This window comes from Cryptotermes secundus, unplaced genomic scaffold, assembly GCF_002891405.2.
Source record: "Cryptotermes secundus unplaced genomic scaffold, Csec_1.0 scaffold971, whole genome shotgun sequence".
Taxonomy (NCBI): Eukaryota; Metazoa; Arthropoda; class Insecta; order Blattodea; family Kalotermitidae; genus Cryptotermes; species Cryptotermes secundus.
Window position 1 is genome coordinate 544,946 of NW_019727793.1, and position 18,778 is coordinate 563,723.

The 18,778-nt window shown below is 44.7% G+C and overlaps 1 protein-coding gene across 4 annotated transcripts in view; it reads left to right on the forward strand.

The window, feature by feature from the left end:
• Positions 1-18,778, forward strand: part of LOC111865039 (four and a half LIM domains protein 3) — a 423,310-nt gene that overhangs the window by 216,178 nt on the left and 188,354 nt on the right. For 3 of the 4 annotated variants that reach the window (XM_023852747.2, XM_023852744.2, XM_023852745.2), the window contains one exon: positions 15,289-15,469. In XM_023852747.2, coding sequence (XP_023708515.1) covers positions 15,289-15,469 — 181 coding nt within the window. Of the gene's footprint in view, positions 1-9,560; positions 9,761-15,288; positions 15,470-18,778 lie in introns of all 4 variants that reach the window. The other variant, XM_023852746.2, reaches the window with a different exon arrangement.

Genomic DNA, 18,778 nt, shown 5'->3' on the forward strand with positions numbered 1-18,778 from the left:
GATTTCAGAATGTATCTTGCATTTTAGACTGTTAGATCAGTAGCCCTGGTTTCAGCATCACATTCAATGGCGTTTTGAGAAATTACCTCAGTGTGAGGTTTCGTTTCGAGGGTATAATAACTAATATTAATATATTTTCCATGCAAAGCAGATACTTAATAACATTAATTATATTTTAGTGAAAAATCATAACTCCGCTTGAAGTTATTTTAAACTAATCATTAGTCCATATATAATATACAGATTTGAGAATGCTCTTAATGAGGCTGTTGCATGACACTTATATTAAGTTTGCTGTGATATTTTATTTTTGTTCTGACTCACTTGCCTACGGAATGTTTTCACAGTGTTATTAGTGTGCTGTTATGTAAATTTAAACGTGTGTCTATTCATGACAAGATTGAAGTGAATTTTTGAATACCGAAAGTTGTCAGCAGGGGTGTAAATGTTGTATGTTTTTGGTTGGAGCAAATAACGTGAAAGGATTGTTTGCTATTTTGGCCCGAATTTCGTTAGACAAAATTGTATTTAGAATGAATAAAGGTAGTTCAGTCGTGTATGGTCTATGCTCAACGTACATGTCTTCTGTCAAAGATACATGTGTAAACTGTATCATAACGTTTATTTAATATGTTTTGAATTCCTTCAAGAATTTGTATAGCGGTCACTGTAGCCGAGCGGTGTAAAGGTTCGGCCACGCAGAGTGTACACTCCGCGACGCAGCTAACATAGGGAACATAGCAAACGTAGCGTACGGAAGTCTGTGTGCTAGTCACATTGGCAATAAAGGGAGATATTTTTCTGTTCGTATAGCGAACATAGCGTACGTAGCGCTCTATGAGGCCGAACCTTAAGGCATGCACTGTCTTCGGTCGCTCTGAAGCCGGGATTGTGGGTTCAAATCCCACACAAGGCATGGATGTTTGATGTATGTGTGTGTGTGTGTGAGAGAGAGAGAGTGCGTGTATGTATGCTTTTCTCTGTGTTTGTGTACAGATAGAGGCCTTGCGACGAGCTGATCGCCCGACCAAGGAGTCCTATCGTATGTCATAAGATCTAGTAAACCGAAGTGAAACGGAGAGTTTCTTGGAGGTAGGCCAAGGCCCAAATGGGGGCTGTGGCGCCAAATGGAAGGGAACGCGCTATACTCGTATGAGAGGAGCTTGCCTCGAATCTTGGCTGGGACATCGAATATCCTGATTGAAGTTTTTCGTAGATTTCCTCAGTTCTTTCAGGCAGAAGCCTCTGTAATACCTCAATTAGGCTACAGCCACTTCTTTATGAATCCTTACGCAACAGTACTGGCGACGTTGTGCAGTTTGAGATGCTGGCAGCGTCGCACAATATCTCACTAACCCGTAAGGAAGTTATTGTCTGGTCTTGTTAGGCTGTTAGACATAGGACTCTTATGCCGAATTTCGGGATCACATCCGAAGGTAGTCTTTTTGAGGTCGGTTGTCGGTTTTTTTTTTCCCTTCCCGTGACGAACATAATTCCATACACCGTTTTACGTACGCTGTCTATAGCTTAGGTTTCACCTGTGACTCTCATCTGAACGTGTGAGAGTGAAGACGTTCCCCCCAGGTCGTAGAGAAGATATGCTTCTAGAATAGGCCTACCGTTAGTCTTTTTGAGCCCTGTAGTTATTGCGAGACATGCTTTTTTGATTTTGTATATGCTCTAAAATAGTCACAGGTTTGTTACTACACATTTTCAAGTCTATTGATAAGTGACAGTCCGATCCATTTTGATAAGAATCTGTTATCTTCCATGTACGATTTGAGGTCCTCACAGCGGTCGTTCTTGATGAGTCCTACATTCTGGGAAGTAACATTCTGTACTTCGTTGAAAGTTAACAGATGCTTTGAATGAACATGTCATCTCCATTCTCAGGGTCTAATAAGCCAAGCCAAAAAAAGAAAAAAGCATGAAGGAGGCAACAAGCAGAACCCTTCTTCATGATGGCTTCACGCTTGTCGTATTCTTCGACCCTGAAGATGGAGACATGTTCCTCCGAAACTTCGATTGACTTCCAACGGATTACAGAGTGTTATATCCAAGAAGGTATGACTCTTTATTTTCCAGTCCCCCATCTAAGAAAATGAGGATAAGAACATAGAGAACTGTAATTTTACTTGCAGTTTTATATGGTGTGAAACTTGGTCTATCGCTTTGTCAGAAGAACAGAGATTGGGGGAGTTTGAGAACTGAACGAGGGTGAAAACACTTGAACCTAAAGGAGGAGAAGTAAGAGAAGGGGTGGGAAGAATAACATAATAAAAGATTTTATAATTTTTGCGGTCACAAAACAGTATTACGGTGGTTAAATGAAGCAGGTGCGATGGTCGGGGAATATGGCCAATCATGAGAACACGAGAAGTGCCTATGAAAGTTTAGTTCCAAACTTGAAGGGAATAGAGCACTAGGAAGACCTTATCATAGATGGGATGGTAATATTAAAATAGTGCATGGAGGTTTTGACTGGATTAAAGTAGCTTGTGACAGAGCCAGTTGTCAATCTTTTGTGAACACGGTGCCAGCACTTGGGGTTCCATGTAAGTAGGGGAATCCCTTGACCAGCCGAGTAGCCTGTATGCTCATAAAGCGAACTTCATGTTCCTATACGCGTAAAAATGCTCTGGATTCTGTTTTAGTTAATTTTTCTTGCTTAAGGAAGGAAATTGCCGGTCACGGTAGCCGAGCGGTCTAAGGCATGCACTGTCTTCGCTCGCTTGGAAACCGGGATCGTGGGTTCGAATCCCACTCAGGGCATGGATGTTTGTGTGCGTTTTTCTGTGTTTGTCTACAGGTAGAGGCTTTGCGACGAGCTGATCACCCGCCCAAGGGGTCCTACCGAATGTGTTAAGATCTAGTAAACCGAAGTGAACGGCGAAGTTCACGGATGTAGGCCTAGGAACAAATTGGGGCTGTAGCGCCACAGAAAAAAAAGGAAGGAAATGAGGTGTATAAGATCGCAATGTTGTCTTTGTGCGTTTGTGTGTGTGTCCTCTTTTCCAGCATTCAAACCATTTGACCGATTTTCACGAAACTTGGTTTGAAGATGAGACCCTTGGATACCACCCCAAATTTGTTACGTTTAGGTTCGCAAAACTAGTTCATAACAACGTGGAGGGTGTGGAAGCGATTCTTACGCCACGTAATTTCCAGTCCTGAATTGATGTCCGGAAACAAACCTTTGGAACGTATGCAACTGTACCTAAGGATTTGTTGTGGAATATTAGTAACAGCATGGCGGCCGTGCGAACAATTTGTCTGGCTTTCGGTTTGACGTGATGACAAGATGGAGGTGAGCATGTGGAATTCTTATTGAGACGTTTCATTAATATGCACCCACATTACATATATCGCGATGTGTTGTTTATGAAAAAGATTGATAATGATCATAGTAATAGATTTGTAGGGCTAGGAAAGAAAGGCTTTACGATCCTGTTCAGAACTCTTTGTGTATTTCTTTGTAAGAAATGTTTCTGCATTTCCGTTATACAGTCTGTGAAGGAGTTTGCCCAACGAATAGTTTCCTTTGCAGTTTAGAGGACTTAAAAATTTCATTTGACTTGTAAGTGCTGAAGTAGGTCGCGCCATAGTTCAAGCGGTTAGTCGCTGGTTTCCCTCCGCTGCGGCCCGGGTTCGATTCCGGGTTTGGTCAAGTGGAATTTGTGGTGGACAAAGTGGCGCTGGGGCTTGTTTTCTCTGAGTACTTCGGTTTCCCCTGTCAATTTTCATTACACCAAATTCTCCATCATAATCAGATCTCTAGTGGGCGGTAAATCGGCCGGGGCGATAAGCTGACCATTGCCATCTAGTGTCGAGGTTGAAAATACATGGAGCCGTGCCTCCATTCTTCTATTCGTCTTTCTTTCATGGCTCTATGTTTGTTATAGAAACAAATAAGGCCGTGCCATAGCTCAGCCGGTTAGTTGGCGGCTTTCCACCGCGGCGCCCCGGTTTCGAGCCCAGGTCAGGTGATGTGGGATTTGTGATGGACAGAGTGGCACTGGGACAGGTTTTCTCCGTGTACTTCGGTTTCCCTTTGCCAATTCTCATTCCACGACTGCTCCACGCACATCATCTGTCATCCGGGGTTGGTACTATAGGGCAATTAGTGGTCGACGTACCAAGTGGACTCAGTCTCACACTACCCCAAGAAACTAAAAAAATAAACTGTGGGAACAAGTTTGTCTCTGCCGTTTCGACATGTAGGACACTATCCTCCTCGCAGGAGAGCGCGTCGCAGTGACAGTTGTGATACGTGGGTAGCTCGAGCTGCAAAATATTTTCTAAACGTCCGACTCGTATCCTGCAAGCCTGGCACGTCAGTGTGTTGCTGCGGTAAACAGTCGACTAGATTCGTGCTCACCTGAAGCGAAAAATAACAAGGGCAACTCGTCTTTCCACTCAGCAAAACTCACTTCTCTACCGTAAATCGTAGCACAAGGAAGGCATCTCAGTTGTGTTCTTGTTGGTGTCGTTAGTTATGTCTTTTGAGGATAATATTAAAATGGATCTGACAAGAATAGGCTCTGAGCTGGTGGACTTTTCAGTTTGCTCAGATTAGGAACCAGTGCTAGGCTGTTGTGAACACAGTAGTAGACTGGACATTTCTTGATATGGATAGCTGATGTTAACTTCTCCAGGAAGACTCAACTGCATGGAATTAGGTCGGTAGGTACTTCGTGTATTTTTTTTCCCCATTCTGTTTGGTACTTAAATTGTATGTGTGGCATGAGAAACAATGCTGAATTAAATGACTGTGATAAGAAACGTAAAGTTGTCCCCGTGCTTAATTAAGCGCCACACCATGAAGACGTGTGGGGGAGTGGTGCTGTACTTCACAGTTCTTGACCTCGGCAATAGAAACAAATGAGTGATCAACTTCTCTCTTCTGCCGCTTTGCCCTCCGTGAAAGAGCTCTTGTACTCACAGGGTAGGCTTCAGAGACGGTTTCGACGCTGTGGAGTAGAGAAAATATTTTTTCTCTGCCAGGGATCGAACCCCGGCCGCCTAGGTCGTAGGCCGTCGCGGTAGCGTAGCGGTTGAGGAGCTATGCTACAAGCCGGAAGGTCGCGGGTTCAAGTCCCGATGAGGTCATTGGATTTTTTTGGTTGACCTAATCCTTCCAGCCGCACTATGCCCTGGGGTTTACTCAGCCTCTAACAGAAATGAGTACCAGTAATTAATTAAATAATTTTCCTGGGGAGTAAAGCGCGGCCGACGCGTAAGGCTGACAACCTTACCGACATCTTTGAGCCGATTGTCTAGATAATGTGGGACCCTAAACGTCTCACAACCCTATGGGCCTTCACGGCCTGGTACAGGGATAGCTTTACTTTTTTACTTTTATGTCGGAGCTCGCTCAGAAGCTGGGATCGTGGATTCGAATCACACTCAGGTCATGGGTTTTTAGTGTTTGTGTGTGTTTTTCCTGTGTTTATATACAGGTAGAGGCCTTGCGACGAGCTGATCACCCGCCCAAGGAGTCCTACCGAATGTCTTAAGATTTAGTAAACCGAAGTGAAACAGAGAGTTTCATGAGGTAGGCCAAGGCCCAAATTGAGGTTATAGCGACAAAAGGGGAAAAAATATCGGAAGTTATGGGGGGGGAGGGGTGCACGCTGTATCGTAGTTGGTTGAGGCACTATGCTACAAGCCGGCAGGTCTAGGGTTCAGAGTCCCCATGACGTCATTAGATGTCTAGAAAATGTGGGTGCCTCGAGGTCTGACAACCCTAAGGGCCTTCACGCCCTGTTACAGGCCGGAATGTGTTTCATACAATGTAGCGGGCCTGTATCTCAATTCAGCCCATTCTCATGAAAAATCTTCGTGGTAGCGATGTGTAATTTTCTAGTGAAACGTGGTACACAATTCCGCTGAAGCAACCCGCGTTTCGTAATGTTTGTTTATGTTGCATGTAAGTTACGCAAGATGCGCGAAGCTAACGGAAACAATTTAGACATACACCAATAAGAGAAATGTACGTAGTAACCACGTGAACACCTTCCAAATGCAAACAACATTATCTAAATAGCCACTCAGTAGTTCTTTTGTTAACAAGAAGGAAACCGAGAGTGAAGTATTCAGTATTAATAGTCACATGGGGGAGAGACTGCTTCGGGCTTGTCCTTGGCTAGTCTTCATAGAGGGACTGACGTTTCATTTTCAGCACTTATTGGAGTGGCCCACCCTTGTTATGTAAATTGTCTTTTGTCCCTTGCGACGTGAGGGCAGTTCTTTTGATGATATTTGCAATATCTTAATATTTTTTTATGATCTTCCGTTTTGCCGGTCACGGTAGCCGAGCGGTCAAACGCATGAACTGTCTTAGCTCTCTCGGAAGCCGGGGTCGTGTGTTCGAATCCCACTCAGGGCATGGATGTTTTGTGTGTACGTATGCGTGTATTTGTGTTTGTGATGTCCTGTGTTTAGGTAGCGGCCTCGCGACGGGCCAATCACTCGTCCAATGAGTCCTACCGTCTGTGAAATTATTAAAAGAATAAAAGGAAACCTCCACACCCATATGAAGGTATAAGAGGAACGGATGAAAAACAAAACTGTTCCATTTTGACTGCATGTCGCTGAGCGCTGATGGTTGTTTGACAGAGTGTTTAGCAAGTTAGGTTTATTATATGTAGAATAATAAATGAAGAAATCCGCCTCTGTGGTCTAGTGGCCAGAGATCCAGGGGTCCCGGGTTCGATTCCCGGCGCTACCAGATTTCCTGTGAAGTAGTGCGCCTAGTACGGGGTCCACTCAGCCTCGTTAGGATAATTGAGGATAACTGAATGGAAAAGTAGCGGCTCCGGTCTAGAAAACCGAGATTAACGACCGTGGGAATCCGTTGCGCTGACCACGCGACACCCTCCTCCATCCACAAAAGTTGGCACTAACTTCGCGGACAAGCGGCGGTAGCTCAGTCGGTATAGTTCGTTTGCCGACTAAAGGCCACGGAGAAAGAATACATGACGAAAGTAGAAATAAATGCCGTAAAGTGCAGGAATTCTAATGGACGCTATTAGGGTGGGTGATCTGAACGTAAGCGCAGAGAGACGCCTCGTCACCAGAATGCGGGGAAATTAAAATAAAGATAAACCGTTTTAAAATCTGGCGGAGTTAAAATATTCAACAACGATTGTAACATCATAATGTGACTTATGACGAAATTAAATTGAATTTTGGTAGTGCTTGTTACAGTTGTTTTCAGAACCTTTTGTCTTCTTGCCAGTGGTTCTGTATGGTTGTGAAACTTGGTCTCTCGCATTAATGGTGGAACATAGACGGAGGGTGCTGAAGAAAGTATTTGGACCCAAGAGGCAGGAGGCTGGAGAAAATTGCGTAATTGCATTAGCTTCATAATTTGTACTCCACGCCAAATGTAATTGGAATGATGAATTGAAGGAGGATAAGGTAGGCAGATCATGCAGTACGCATGGGAGAAGAATGCATGTAGGGTTTTGGTAGGGAAACTTAAGAAAAGAGACCACTAGGAAGACTAATGAACATTGGTGTTCCATAAAATGTTGGGAAATTGTTTAGTCGCTGAGTTACTGGCAGCTTCTCAAGAAGGTTTCCACTCCATGGAGTTTTTCTTTATTGCTAGTGTGGTGGGACTAAGTCCCTTGTACTGCGGCCACTTCTGGCCTGTTGTACCAGCCTCAGATGATAGGTGAGGGTGATTGTGGAGCAGTTGGTGGAATGAAGATTGGCAGGGGAAACCGAAGTACTCGGAGAGAACGTGCCCCAGCGCCACTTTGTCCATCACAAATCCCACTTGACCAGACCCTGGATCGAACCCGGACCGCCGCGGTGGGAAGCCAGCGACTAAGCGCTTGAGCTATGTCGCGGCCACTCCGTCGAGTTAGTTCGTTTTGACTGGAGGAGAACAACAGGCGGAGAAGAGAATATGACAGAGAAACACAGTACTTATTCTATGTTGACAGTTACTGTAGAACAAATTTAACGTGGAATGCGGTGCAAGGTTACAAGTTCTTAGTGTTGAGTGAGAGGAGATACATACCACGGTGTGAGGCAGTGACTGTAAGTTGGAGCAGATTAAGTAATGAGGAGCTTTCACCTAGTGTTATGAGAGCCATAAAATCAGGGAGCATGACGTGGGCAGAACATACCGCAGTTATATGAAAATTGGCAAGTGCACACAAAATTTTGGAAACCGAAAGGAAGAAACCATTTGCAAGACCCGGGAGTAGATTACAACAACTGCTAATGGCTCAGCAGCCCAGTTTGGGCCCTGGCCGCTTGTTGCAGCTTCTTAATCTTATTCAGGGTCGCAAAGGATCTGCCCGTCGCAAGGCCTCTCCTGGGATTAGTTGGGAAGATATAAGATTGTTATTGAGTGTGGTGTGATGGTGGGGATGTGGTTGTGGCTGAAAATGAGGAACATTCGAGGGCACTTGTGGATATATCGATGAACCTTCCGGTTTCACACAGGGCTCGCAATTTCTGTATTGGTTCCGTGACTGTCAGTTTATGAAAGATTTTACTCCATGGAGTTGGGGGTACGTGGTATAGTAGTTGGTTGAGACACTATGCTACACGTCGGGAGCTCGCCGGTTCAAGTCCCGACGAGGTTATAGGATTTTTTTTTTTCAATTGACCTAATCCTTCCGGTCGCACTATGGCCATTGGGTCGACTCAGCCTCTAACAGAAATGAATACCAGGAATATTCTTGGGGGTAAAGGGCGGCCGCCGCTTAGGGCTGACAACCTTGCCGCCATCTATGGGCCGATTGTCTACAAAATTTGGGAACCTCAACATCTCACAACCCTATGGGCCTCCACGGCCTGTTACAGGGATACCTTGAAAAGAAGTGTAGTAGTACACGTATTTCAGTTGTTGTTTCGGAGGGAAACTGCTAGTAATTGAAAGGTTAGCCTTATTGAAATGCATTGCAAATGAAGTTTTTGTCGGTTCTCCGTATTATTTACTGCGCCTCCTTACATTTGCTACTTAGTGATGCGTACTGTTGCATGAATAATCTAGTCTTCATTTGGTTCTTAGCTTTTTTTTTCCTGTGGCGCTACAGCCCCAATTTGGGCCAAGGCCTACCTCCATGAAACTCTCCGTTTCACTTCGGTTTACTAGATCTTACACATACGGTAGGACTCCTTGGGCGAGTGATCAGCTCCTCGCAAGGCCTCTACCTGTACACAAACACAGAAAAACGCACACAAACATCCATGCCNCCTTAGACCGCTCGGCTACCGTGACCGGCAGTGTATAAGAATAATATATAAGAACTCAGTTCGTACCTCACAGGAAACAGATCCAAACCCACGATCCCGGTTTCCAAACGAGCGAAGACAGTGCATGCCTTAGACCGCTCGGCTACTGTGACCGGCTGGTTCTTAGCTTAGACGCTTTAAATTGAAGTACAGACTAATTTAAGTCACCTAAATCTTAACAATTTACACCCCTGCTGTTTTGATTACAGTAACAATTTCTGTCACGTGTACTTTTAAATTAAGTAGATGACTGCATTAACAAATCAGATAATGGATGTTGTTGGTTTGTGTGTAAATGGCAGGATGACGGGAGGCGCTTGTGACGAAGCGGGAGTGATGTCACTATGCTGGACCGGAAGAGCGTGCCTCCATCCTGCCCTCTATCGGCAGGATTGGATACAACTCTGATACCATGGCCAGGCATGCGTTATGCCTGCATCCGTGTATTGGAGCTGTATTGCAAAGTGTTCAACCAAGCCGAGCTCTATGAGCTAATAATTAGGTAAACACACAGAGACTGCAAGTAATGTTGTTTGCTCCAGTTTATTAATAACGTCTCCAATAATTCCAAAAATGCTGTTTGAAATTTGTGTGCATATGACCCATGTCATTAACATGTTACATGCATGCACTCCGAGGCTTTTCCTGTTTCTGTTTTCACGAAAATGTCCCAGGTGCTCTTTTGCGCATGGCTACGCCAATTTTGGAGTCTGGAATTGTACATCCGGAAAGGGCGAATGAGATGTTCAGTCCGCTTGAAGCGAGGGGTGTACGGCTGTGCCACACAATGAATGCAGCGTGTACTGTAGGTTTGGTGGGACATGAGTTATGAACTTGAGATATGCATTAGCTTTGTCGCCGCTCCAGCAGCTTGAGGTAATCCAATCTGTACATAAAAGTTTTGTGTTTAGTAGTGTAGAGAAGGCGACCCCCTTCGTGTGCCACTGCCAGTATCTGACACCGTTGTTACCCTCCATCGCGTGTATCTTGGAGCTCATATCCTATCGGGCAACTAATTCCGCCCGCTTCATAAACAGTGTGTTTATGTTTCATATGGTTCCATGACTAAAAAGCTGTTATGCTTGAATTTTTGGTTCTGGCGGCGTTGACCATGAAGAATGCAATTTATTGGGTTGTAATGCCGAGTAATTCGGGAGAAGTCCCCTGGCGTCTCGGAGTAACGTCCATACTGTACCACCAAAATACGCGTCTTTACAACCAGAAGATCGTACTCCTCAAAAAGCGGCTATTTTCCTAATCGGTACTGTTGGAAACGTCGTAAAAGAGTAATGGGATTGCTATTCTTGTTATTACGGTTTTTATTTAAATGCCTATAAATGTTCGGCCACACAGCGCTACGTACCCGACGTACGCTACGTACGCTATGTTAGCTATACGAACAGAAAAATATCTCCCTTCATTGCCAATGTGACTGGCCACACAGACTTCCGTACGCTACGTACGCTGTGTTCCCTATGTTAGCTGCGTCGCAGAGTGTACACAGCGTACGTAGCGAACACAGCGAACATAGCATAGCGCTCTGTGTGGCCGAGTCTTTAGACTGGTTTAAGTGAGTTCCATGTGTACATCTTAGTTTCATGTCTGTGCCATTTTGAGTTAGGCTATCGTTTGTAACTTAATAGTACGCACAAGATGCCAGGCTCCTGTTGTTTATTTCTAACGTATTTAACTCACTACACAGGCCAACCGCTTTATGTTCTGTTCAGTTTGACTAGTTACCACAGTTTTCACGAAGTACGGTATGCGCCAAAACATACAGTACTGAAATGAATAGACGTCCTGTTGATACCACTGTCTATTCATGTGAAGGCCCCTTGCACGACAGAACCTTCTCAAATCCTGAAGAAATGGTCCGATTACCATGTCCCTGTAGCGTTGTTGGGTGACGGTAAGAGCATTGCCTTCCTCATCCTCAATGAAATTGGGGCCTAATATACCGTGTGCTGAGACGGCACACCATATGATCACACGTGTACTGTGTAGCGGTTTCTGGACGATAACATCTGGCCGCTCAAAACCAAGGAAGCGAGTTATCTGGCGACCACTTCCGTATGAGCGGAAATAATACTGAACTATGAATACTTTTTCCTCCGTCGAGAGACACATTTCCAACAACAATTGCACAACACAACTTCCTTTTCACTACTGGGAACACCTGCGGCTGGAGCTATGTCCCGTCAACAAACGCACATGCGCGTTCGAGATGCGCGAGTTTCAGTACTGCATTTTTGGCCCATCTGTATTTCAGAGCAAGCGACAGTTAAATCAAGACGTGAAGGTAGGGCTGCATGTACAGTGAAACCGGAATTTAGACACCTGGAGTTCTCAACCCTCACTTGTCTCTTAAACAGGAATTTGGAGGCTTGAAATGTTCTCCATTTTTCCGCCACATTTTGTCACGATTTTATGTGGTGCGACTATAGACAGGTTTTCGGGCTGATAATAGGATTTATTAGACTCTTTGATAGAGCGCGTGACTGCTCTATACATATCATTGTCACACGCAGACTAGTGTTCTCACTCTGTTACAGTCTCCACTAGCCGTTGCTTGGTAGCAGATTCCCGAATTATCTCCGGCTTCATCCACCACCTTCTTAGAGCAACGCCTGAACTGCAGTTCTCTGTCGTACCAACCAACTCACTGACTCACTAACCAACTTCTCACTGTTCTGCTTATATAACATCACGACACGGGACACGTAGAAAACACCACTCCTTTGTTGCTGTTGAATTGTTGCGTTCGTGTCCGTTACCGGAGCCATTGCTTAGAAACGACTGTTGTATAGTTGCTTATTTCGCGGTCGTTGCATAGCAACGGGTCTACATGCCACATTATTAATATCTCGGAAAGTTTGTGAGATAAAGCAGTGATAGGGTTGCTGTGATAGGAATGTGGATGTTTTAAATTACACTATTTCCTGCAATTTTAATAGTCCATTTATGGATTTTGTGTCTACTTATCTTGCTTGCTCCGTGTGTTGGCTATTGGTAATATTTTTTGTTGAGCACAGAACTGAACGTGCCGGTTAACGTGTCGGTGTATGAGGCTCGAGGTTCCCATGGCGATGATTATGATGCTGCCGTGTGGGACCTGACCCCATGTAGTATTATGGCACAAGTTGACAGATGTTAGCAAGGAACATCCTGCCTACATCTTCAGAGTAAATGAGCTACGTCAATAAACTTCTACAAAACTACACGGAGTCACGCCTCAAAACAGTGCTTATATTAATTAGTTTATAAAGATAAATATGTCCGTATCCTTAATTAATTAAACATCACACCCTGGAAACAGGAGAATGGAGCTGTAACTCCATTCTTCACGTCGGCACTAGATGGAGGTGAGTGGTCAGCTTCACGCCCCGGTCGATTTACCTCCGGGGCAAGAGCCCTGGGCACCCATTGGATATTTTTTTAATTCGTTTAGTGGGGGCTGCAGTCCAACTGGGTCCACTCGGCACGGCGGCCACTGATTGGCCTATTGTAGCCTGCCCCTCGTGATTATGATGATGGATAATTTGGTGGAATGAAGTTTGGCAGGGGAAACCGAAGTACTCGGATAAAACCCGCCTCAGCGCCACTTTGTCTACCACAAATCCCACTTGACCAGATCCGGGATTGAACCCGGGCGGCCGCTGTGGGAAGCCAGCTACTAAGCGCTTGAGCTATGGCGCGGCAAGTCCCCATTGGATAGCACTCTGGGTAGATCCCATAACCGGTCTGGACGATGTGGATTGCAGACAAATTTGGTGCTACTGCTGGTAATCGAACCCTAGCTTTGTAGCTCATAGGCCGTCGCTGTACCTACTGAGCTATCACGGTTACTTTTATCAGTTATGCAGTTTAAAATTGTATTCATCTCAAGAATAACAATAGAAGAGTAGGAACAGTGGTTGCTTGTGAATATGCACTCGAGTGCAGAGTATACTCGTACGTTGCTGTTCAGAAATTAGATTCACTTGTGTACCCATTCGTGCCCCTACATTCAGTATAAACCGAATAATCTTCTGACAGCGAATTACATTACCTCGTAATAAACGTGTTGAAATTACCGTTTGTATGGTTGAGAATTGTGGTGGCTCGTTTAGAAGAAATGTCAATGCTTTATTCATGTCTTGCTTCTTGCCTTCCATTGAACTCTCTTGTTTAGACGTGTCCGTATACATATCACCAGCGCTCCAATTACGTCATGAAGCTCCTTTTCCCGTCACCGACTCTGTGACGTGGAATTTAAGACGCTTATGGGACCACTTCAGAGAAACTGCTTGGTCAGATTTACTGACCCACAAATGAGCAGAACCCTTAGAATTTTCTTTCGCTTTGTTTCCTTCCCCACCATTAAGGAAAACTACCCCTAGGTCTTTACCCCTGTTCTCATCATAACAGTATATATTTGTCTTGCTGGAACTGGTACGAATTAGTGTCTTTCCTTGGTGACACTTTTGCTGTTTTATGGCGTTGTGTTCGTTGAGATTTTAACGGAAAGTCCGAAACTTTTTATAAACTACATTTGATACAGCTCTGTCATGACGTTAAGTTTTGAACACTAATATAGAAGTACACAAAGCAAGACCACAATTATACAGGATGATTCTAAACATTGTCGGGGTTTCCGTGGCCTACAGTTTTCAAACATGAAACAACAAAATAAAAACTGCTTACGGAACATGAAGCGTTACTCAAAAAGTTGTATTACTTATAGAACAAATACTGCAGAATGCTAAACAACCTCAACATGCGCGCCTTTCGTGGCACGTAAGATGTAAATTTCCCTCCAGCTGTTCTCCAGCGTTTGCGGTGTAACTCCCGATCGCAGCAACACTACCAGTCTCTTGAAATTGCTTTAACCAACGTTGGATAACATGGGGCACGCGGTGGCGTAGTTGGTTGAGGCACTATGCTACAAGCCGGAAGGTTGCGGGATCGAATCCCGATGAGGTGGATTTTTTAAATTTACCTAATCCTTCTAGCCGCACTATGGCCCTGGCGTTGACTCAGCATCTAACAGAAATGAGTACCAGGAATATTCCTGGGGGTAAAGGGCGGCCGGCGCACAAGGCTGACAACATCACCGCCATCTGTGAGCCGATTGTCAAGAAAATGTCTGCTTTCCCTCCTTACATAGAGAAGTAATCTTATGAGGACATAGTCCTGCCTGCCTGCCTGTCTGTCTCTCTCTCTCTCTCTTTGTGTCCTCATTTCAACCTTTGAACTATTTTTCCGCTTTTCACGAAGTTTGGTATGAACTTTATGGCATTGAAGGCAATCCCAAAATATATATATTAAAATCAGCATGTTACTTTTATATAAATATGATTAAAGTAAGAGACTCACAAATCCGATTGCTGCCCGCAGCGGCTGACATGGTCACGGCCGTAATATCACTGCAGTTCGCCAGGGTGCGTTACTGTGTCGGCTTCAGCGATTGTTCTGAGGACCAGTCAGTCCACTCTCGACCCATCAGCAAGTTGTTAAAAGGACGTCTGACTTCCCTTCCGTAATGAGTGGTAATATTCTCTTGTGACGAGGAAATGAAGCTGGTGAAATATAATTTATAGGATAAGTTAGATGAGTAACAAAATCGGCTAACAAGCAGATGCTCGTGTGGTCATATTGTTCGGCACACTTTCCTTCCTTACAAGAATAAAATTGATTTATAACGCACCAGGCTATCTGCGTGTCTCCCCTTCCAACCTATTTTCTTGAAGCCTGATATGTGGGTTACGTCATCGGAGATCCCCGCAATGACGTACATTTTAATTTCCTACAATAAAAAACATGGCGATCGTGCGAATTTGCGATGTCGGAACAACATTAGCGACACTTAATTTAGGACCTTGAAGTGATGTGTAATAACAGAGCTTGGAAAAAGAAGCATCTTTTGTTGAGAAATTCGCCGTAGAAGTTAAAATAGCAACATGGTAACCTCGCGAAATGTTCCTTTACCTTTAGCTTAATGGCGATGAGTAACGGTTCCTGAAATCAGTTTGTGTTTCTGCCTGCTTTCAGGAAGACGTGCAACAGCTGCAAGTGTCCGAGGGAGGCCCATGATGTGTACCATGAGGAGTGGGTCAACGTGCGTGAGCGTCTTGGGTTCAAGCCCCCGGCAGATCCGGATCGCAGGCCTTCCAGAGAGAAGACCATCAGTGAGGGCTTCTCATGGGTCCCTCCAGGTCTGCCGAGTCACAAGGTCAGTGTGAACATAAAATGGCCTCACGACACACAGTAACGTACACAGACTTTCTGTTTACTGAACTCTCACAATCAATTCCTCAAGTCTGTTATTTTTCTGCGTGTGAACCACCAGACTGTGTTTGTTGTAGAGACCATGATCAAACATCTCTCGACATTTCCTGCCTTACAGCGCCGTTCGTCTGTTTATTTTGCTGCTTCTCTTTATGCTCTTTTCTTGTTTCTTCTCTGTATCGTCTTCGCTCTCTTTACGTGTCTGACTACGAACAAGCCATCTGGGATTCTATTCATGGAAAGATTACTGGGAATTCTTGCTTCAGCTCTGTCTCGAACAGCGCTGGGGCCCACTGAACCTCCCATCCGATACATTTCATGGAGGTCAAGTGGGACGAGTATTCACCTCCGTCTAGTACTGAATTTATGGATGCACACAGCTATACCTTAACGCCTCCTACACCTTTATTGCACGATTCTAAGAACGCGAATGAATATCGCTTGTTCTTATGATCGGCTCATGAAAAGCTACGTGAAACAGTACCTCAGGAATAAGTTGTGTGAAGATGGAAGAAACTGTGGCACATTAATCCGAACTTCTTAGTTCGAATTCATGATCGGTACCATCTATTCTAGTCGACGAGTTTGGTGTTTTCCTCTGTATCATTAGATTTTCACGTCGATGTACGCCCAGGCTACTGGGAATTCGGTACATATCTCGGCCTGTCATACATAAACGTCATTACATCCTCTGTTTCGTGGGTTCCATCAGTTGATAGAGAATCTGACTTCATGCATAGGATGATGAAAGGAAATTAAAAACGTTCATCACAGTTTTATTGTAAGTATTTTACAAGATAACCGCGCTGTAGTTAAAAGACCTAATAGTCTCCTCTTCCACCTCTGTCTCACATTCATCCTCAGTGGCTTTACACCTTTTTGGACCTTGGCCGTTTTTCGGTTTCTTAATCCTATACACATTCGGTAGAACTCCTTGGAGGGGGGGGGGAGCCCGTCTCAAGGCCGTTACCTACATACAGAACAACGCAAACACATACTAAACACACACGCACACACACACATCAGTGCCTCTAGTGGGATTCGAACCCACGACCTCAGTGTTCGAGCGGGCGAAGACGGTTCATGACTTAGACCGTTCGGCCACTGTGGTCGGCAGCTTAGTGTTTTTATTAAGAATTAATTACCCTGCTTTTGATTGGTTCAGCGGCCCACAAATACTTCATTCTGTTAGAATAGAATGTGTTAGGTTGACAATTAAGCCATCTTGCACTATCTACATGCCAATTTCAAATTAAATGTTATCGATACTGTTTTCCGGTTGTTTTGGATACGTTGCTTGATTCACTATTTAAACTCAGCACATGTTGCTATGTTGACACTTCATGTGTGTTCAGAACATTGTCAACAACACGCGTCCACTTTCCCTTGAACCTTTTCTCCCACATACATGAACATCGCCGTGGCTAGTTGTCGCCACACTGAACTGCCGTTTTCCCCTTAATTTTATTAATTTCCGTGGTCTCTGACCACATCAATCACATAATGGGTCCCAGTTCCTCTTAATGGATCAGGAATGTTTAAAATGGCTGTATCATCATTATGTATAAGGAAATGAGAAGATATTGTTATATTGTTATACACGGTATGCCATATTGACCCCCTCTATGGTCTAGTGGTCAGAGTTCTGGCTACAGATCCAGAGGTCCGGGTTCGATTCCCGGCGCTATCACATTTTCTGAGAAGTAGTGAGTCTGGAACGGGATCGACTCAGCCTCGTGAGGATAATTGAGGAGCGACTTGAATGGAAAATTAGCGGCTCCGGTCTAGGAAACCGAGATTAATGGCTGTGGGAATCCGTTGCGCTGACCACGCGGCACCCTCTATCCGCAAAAGTTGGCACTAACTTCACCGACAAGCAGCGGTCGCTCGGTCGGTATAGTTCGCTTGCGGACCAAAAGTCATGGAGTTTAATTTTGGTATGTCATATTTTTCAGTGCTAATAACATTAGTTTCTAGGTAACTTAAAATTTCCTTTACTTCTTGACTTTCTCCTTACATATTTCATACGCTGTTCGTTTTAAGTTTTGTGTGCTGCATGAGTGCTCATGGAAGATGGAAATCTTAATTTCATAATTATAGTGGTATGATGATCTGAGCTGTAAATTCCAGTTATTTGCCGAGTATATTATCACATGTTGGGTATATAACGCGACAAATTACTTCACGCCGTCTTGGATGTAGCGAATTTATTGAACATTCACTCTTACAATTACACAATTCACAATTTCCCAATTACTGCCATTTCGCAGTATCACACTCACTGCTTACATTCACTCCGGCGAATGCTAGACTGCAACTGACTGGTTACTCTCTCTAGTAACTCGCTACTCACTCACACCGAACAGTGTTCGCTGCTCCTTATTTGGGCACAGCACGGACAACACAGAAAACAGTTAAGTGATATTTACTGTAACGTCGTGTTTACCGATTGCCTACCAACAGTCAATGCACGGGCTCCCCTGTTGCGTGACGCCGTGTTTACAAAGGCGTTGCTGGGCAACGCTGCCGAGAGCTGTTTATTGCTGTGTAGCAACCGCGGTGTCCCCTGGTACGTCACCGCGGGGAGGGGGTGTTTAACGAGCGTCGCGCCGTCCACGTCACAATATGTTACTAAAGAATTAGATCCCGTCACTTTTTACACTTTTCCCGTTACTGAACTCACAGCTGAGTTAGTTACCGACACTTTCAGTTATTTAGTTTGTGCCGCTTGGAATAATAGGATGATTGTAACCGATGACTTTGTAAGGTTGTTGAAGGAAGCGGTCGCTGCATATTTCAAACATCATTCCAACATTCCCTGGAGGTACTGGAGGAAAGCAAGATATCTCAGAATAGTCAATAGCTAGACAGAACTTCGAAATCGGGACTTTCCGAATCCGAAACAGGCATGTTTACCATTCGACAGAAGTGTGCCTGGGGGTAAAGGGCGGCCGGTGCGCAAGGCTGATAATCTCACCCCCATCTGTGAGCCGATTGTCTATAAAATGTGGGAGTCTCGACATCTCACAACCCTGTGGGCCTTCACGGGATAGGGATTCACTTGGTGGGGGGGTGGAGTCCAACTGGGTCCACTCGGTACGGCGGCCACTGATTGGCCCAGGTGATTATGATGATGGAGAATTTGGTGGAATGAAGATTGACAGGGGAAACCGAAGTACTCGGAGAAAACGCCCCAGCGCCACTTTGTCCACCACAAATCTCACTTGACCAGACCCGGGAACGAACCCCGGCC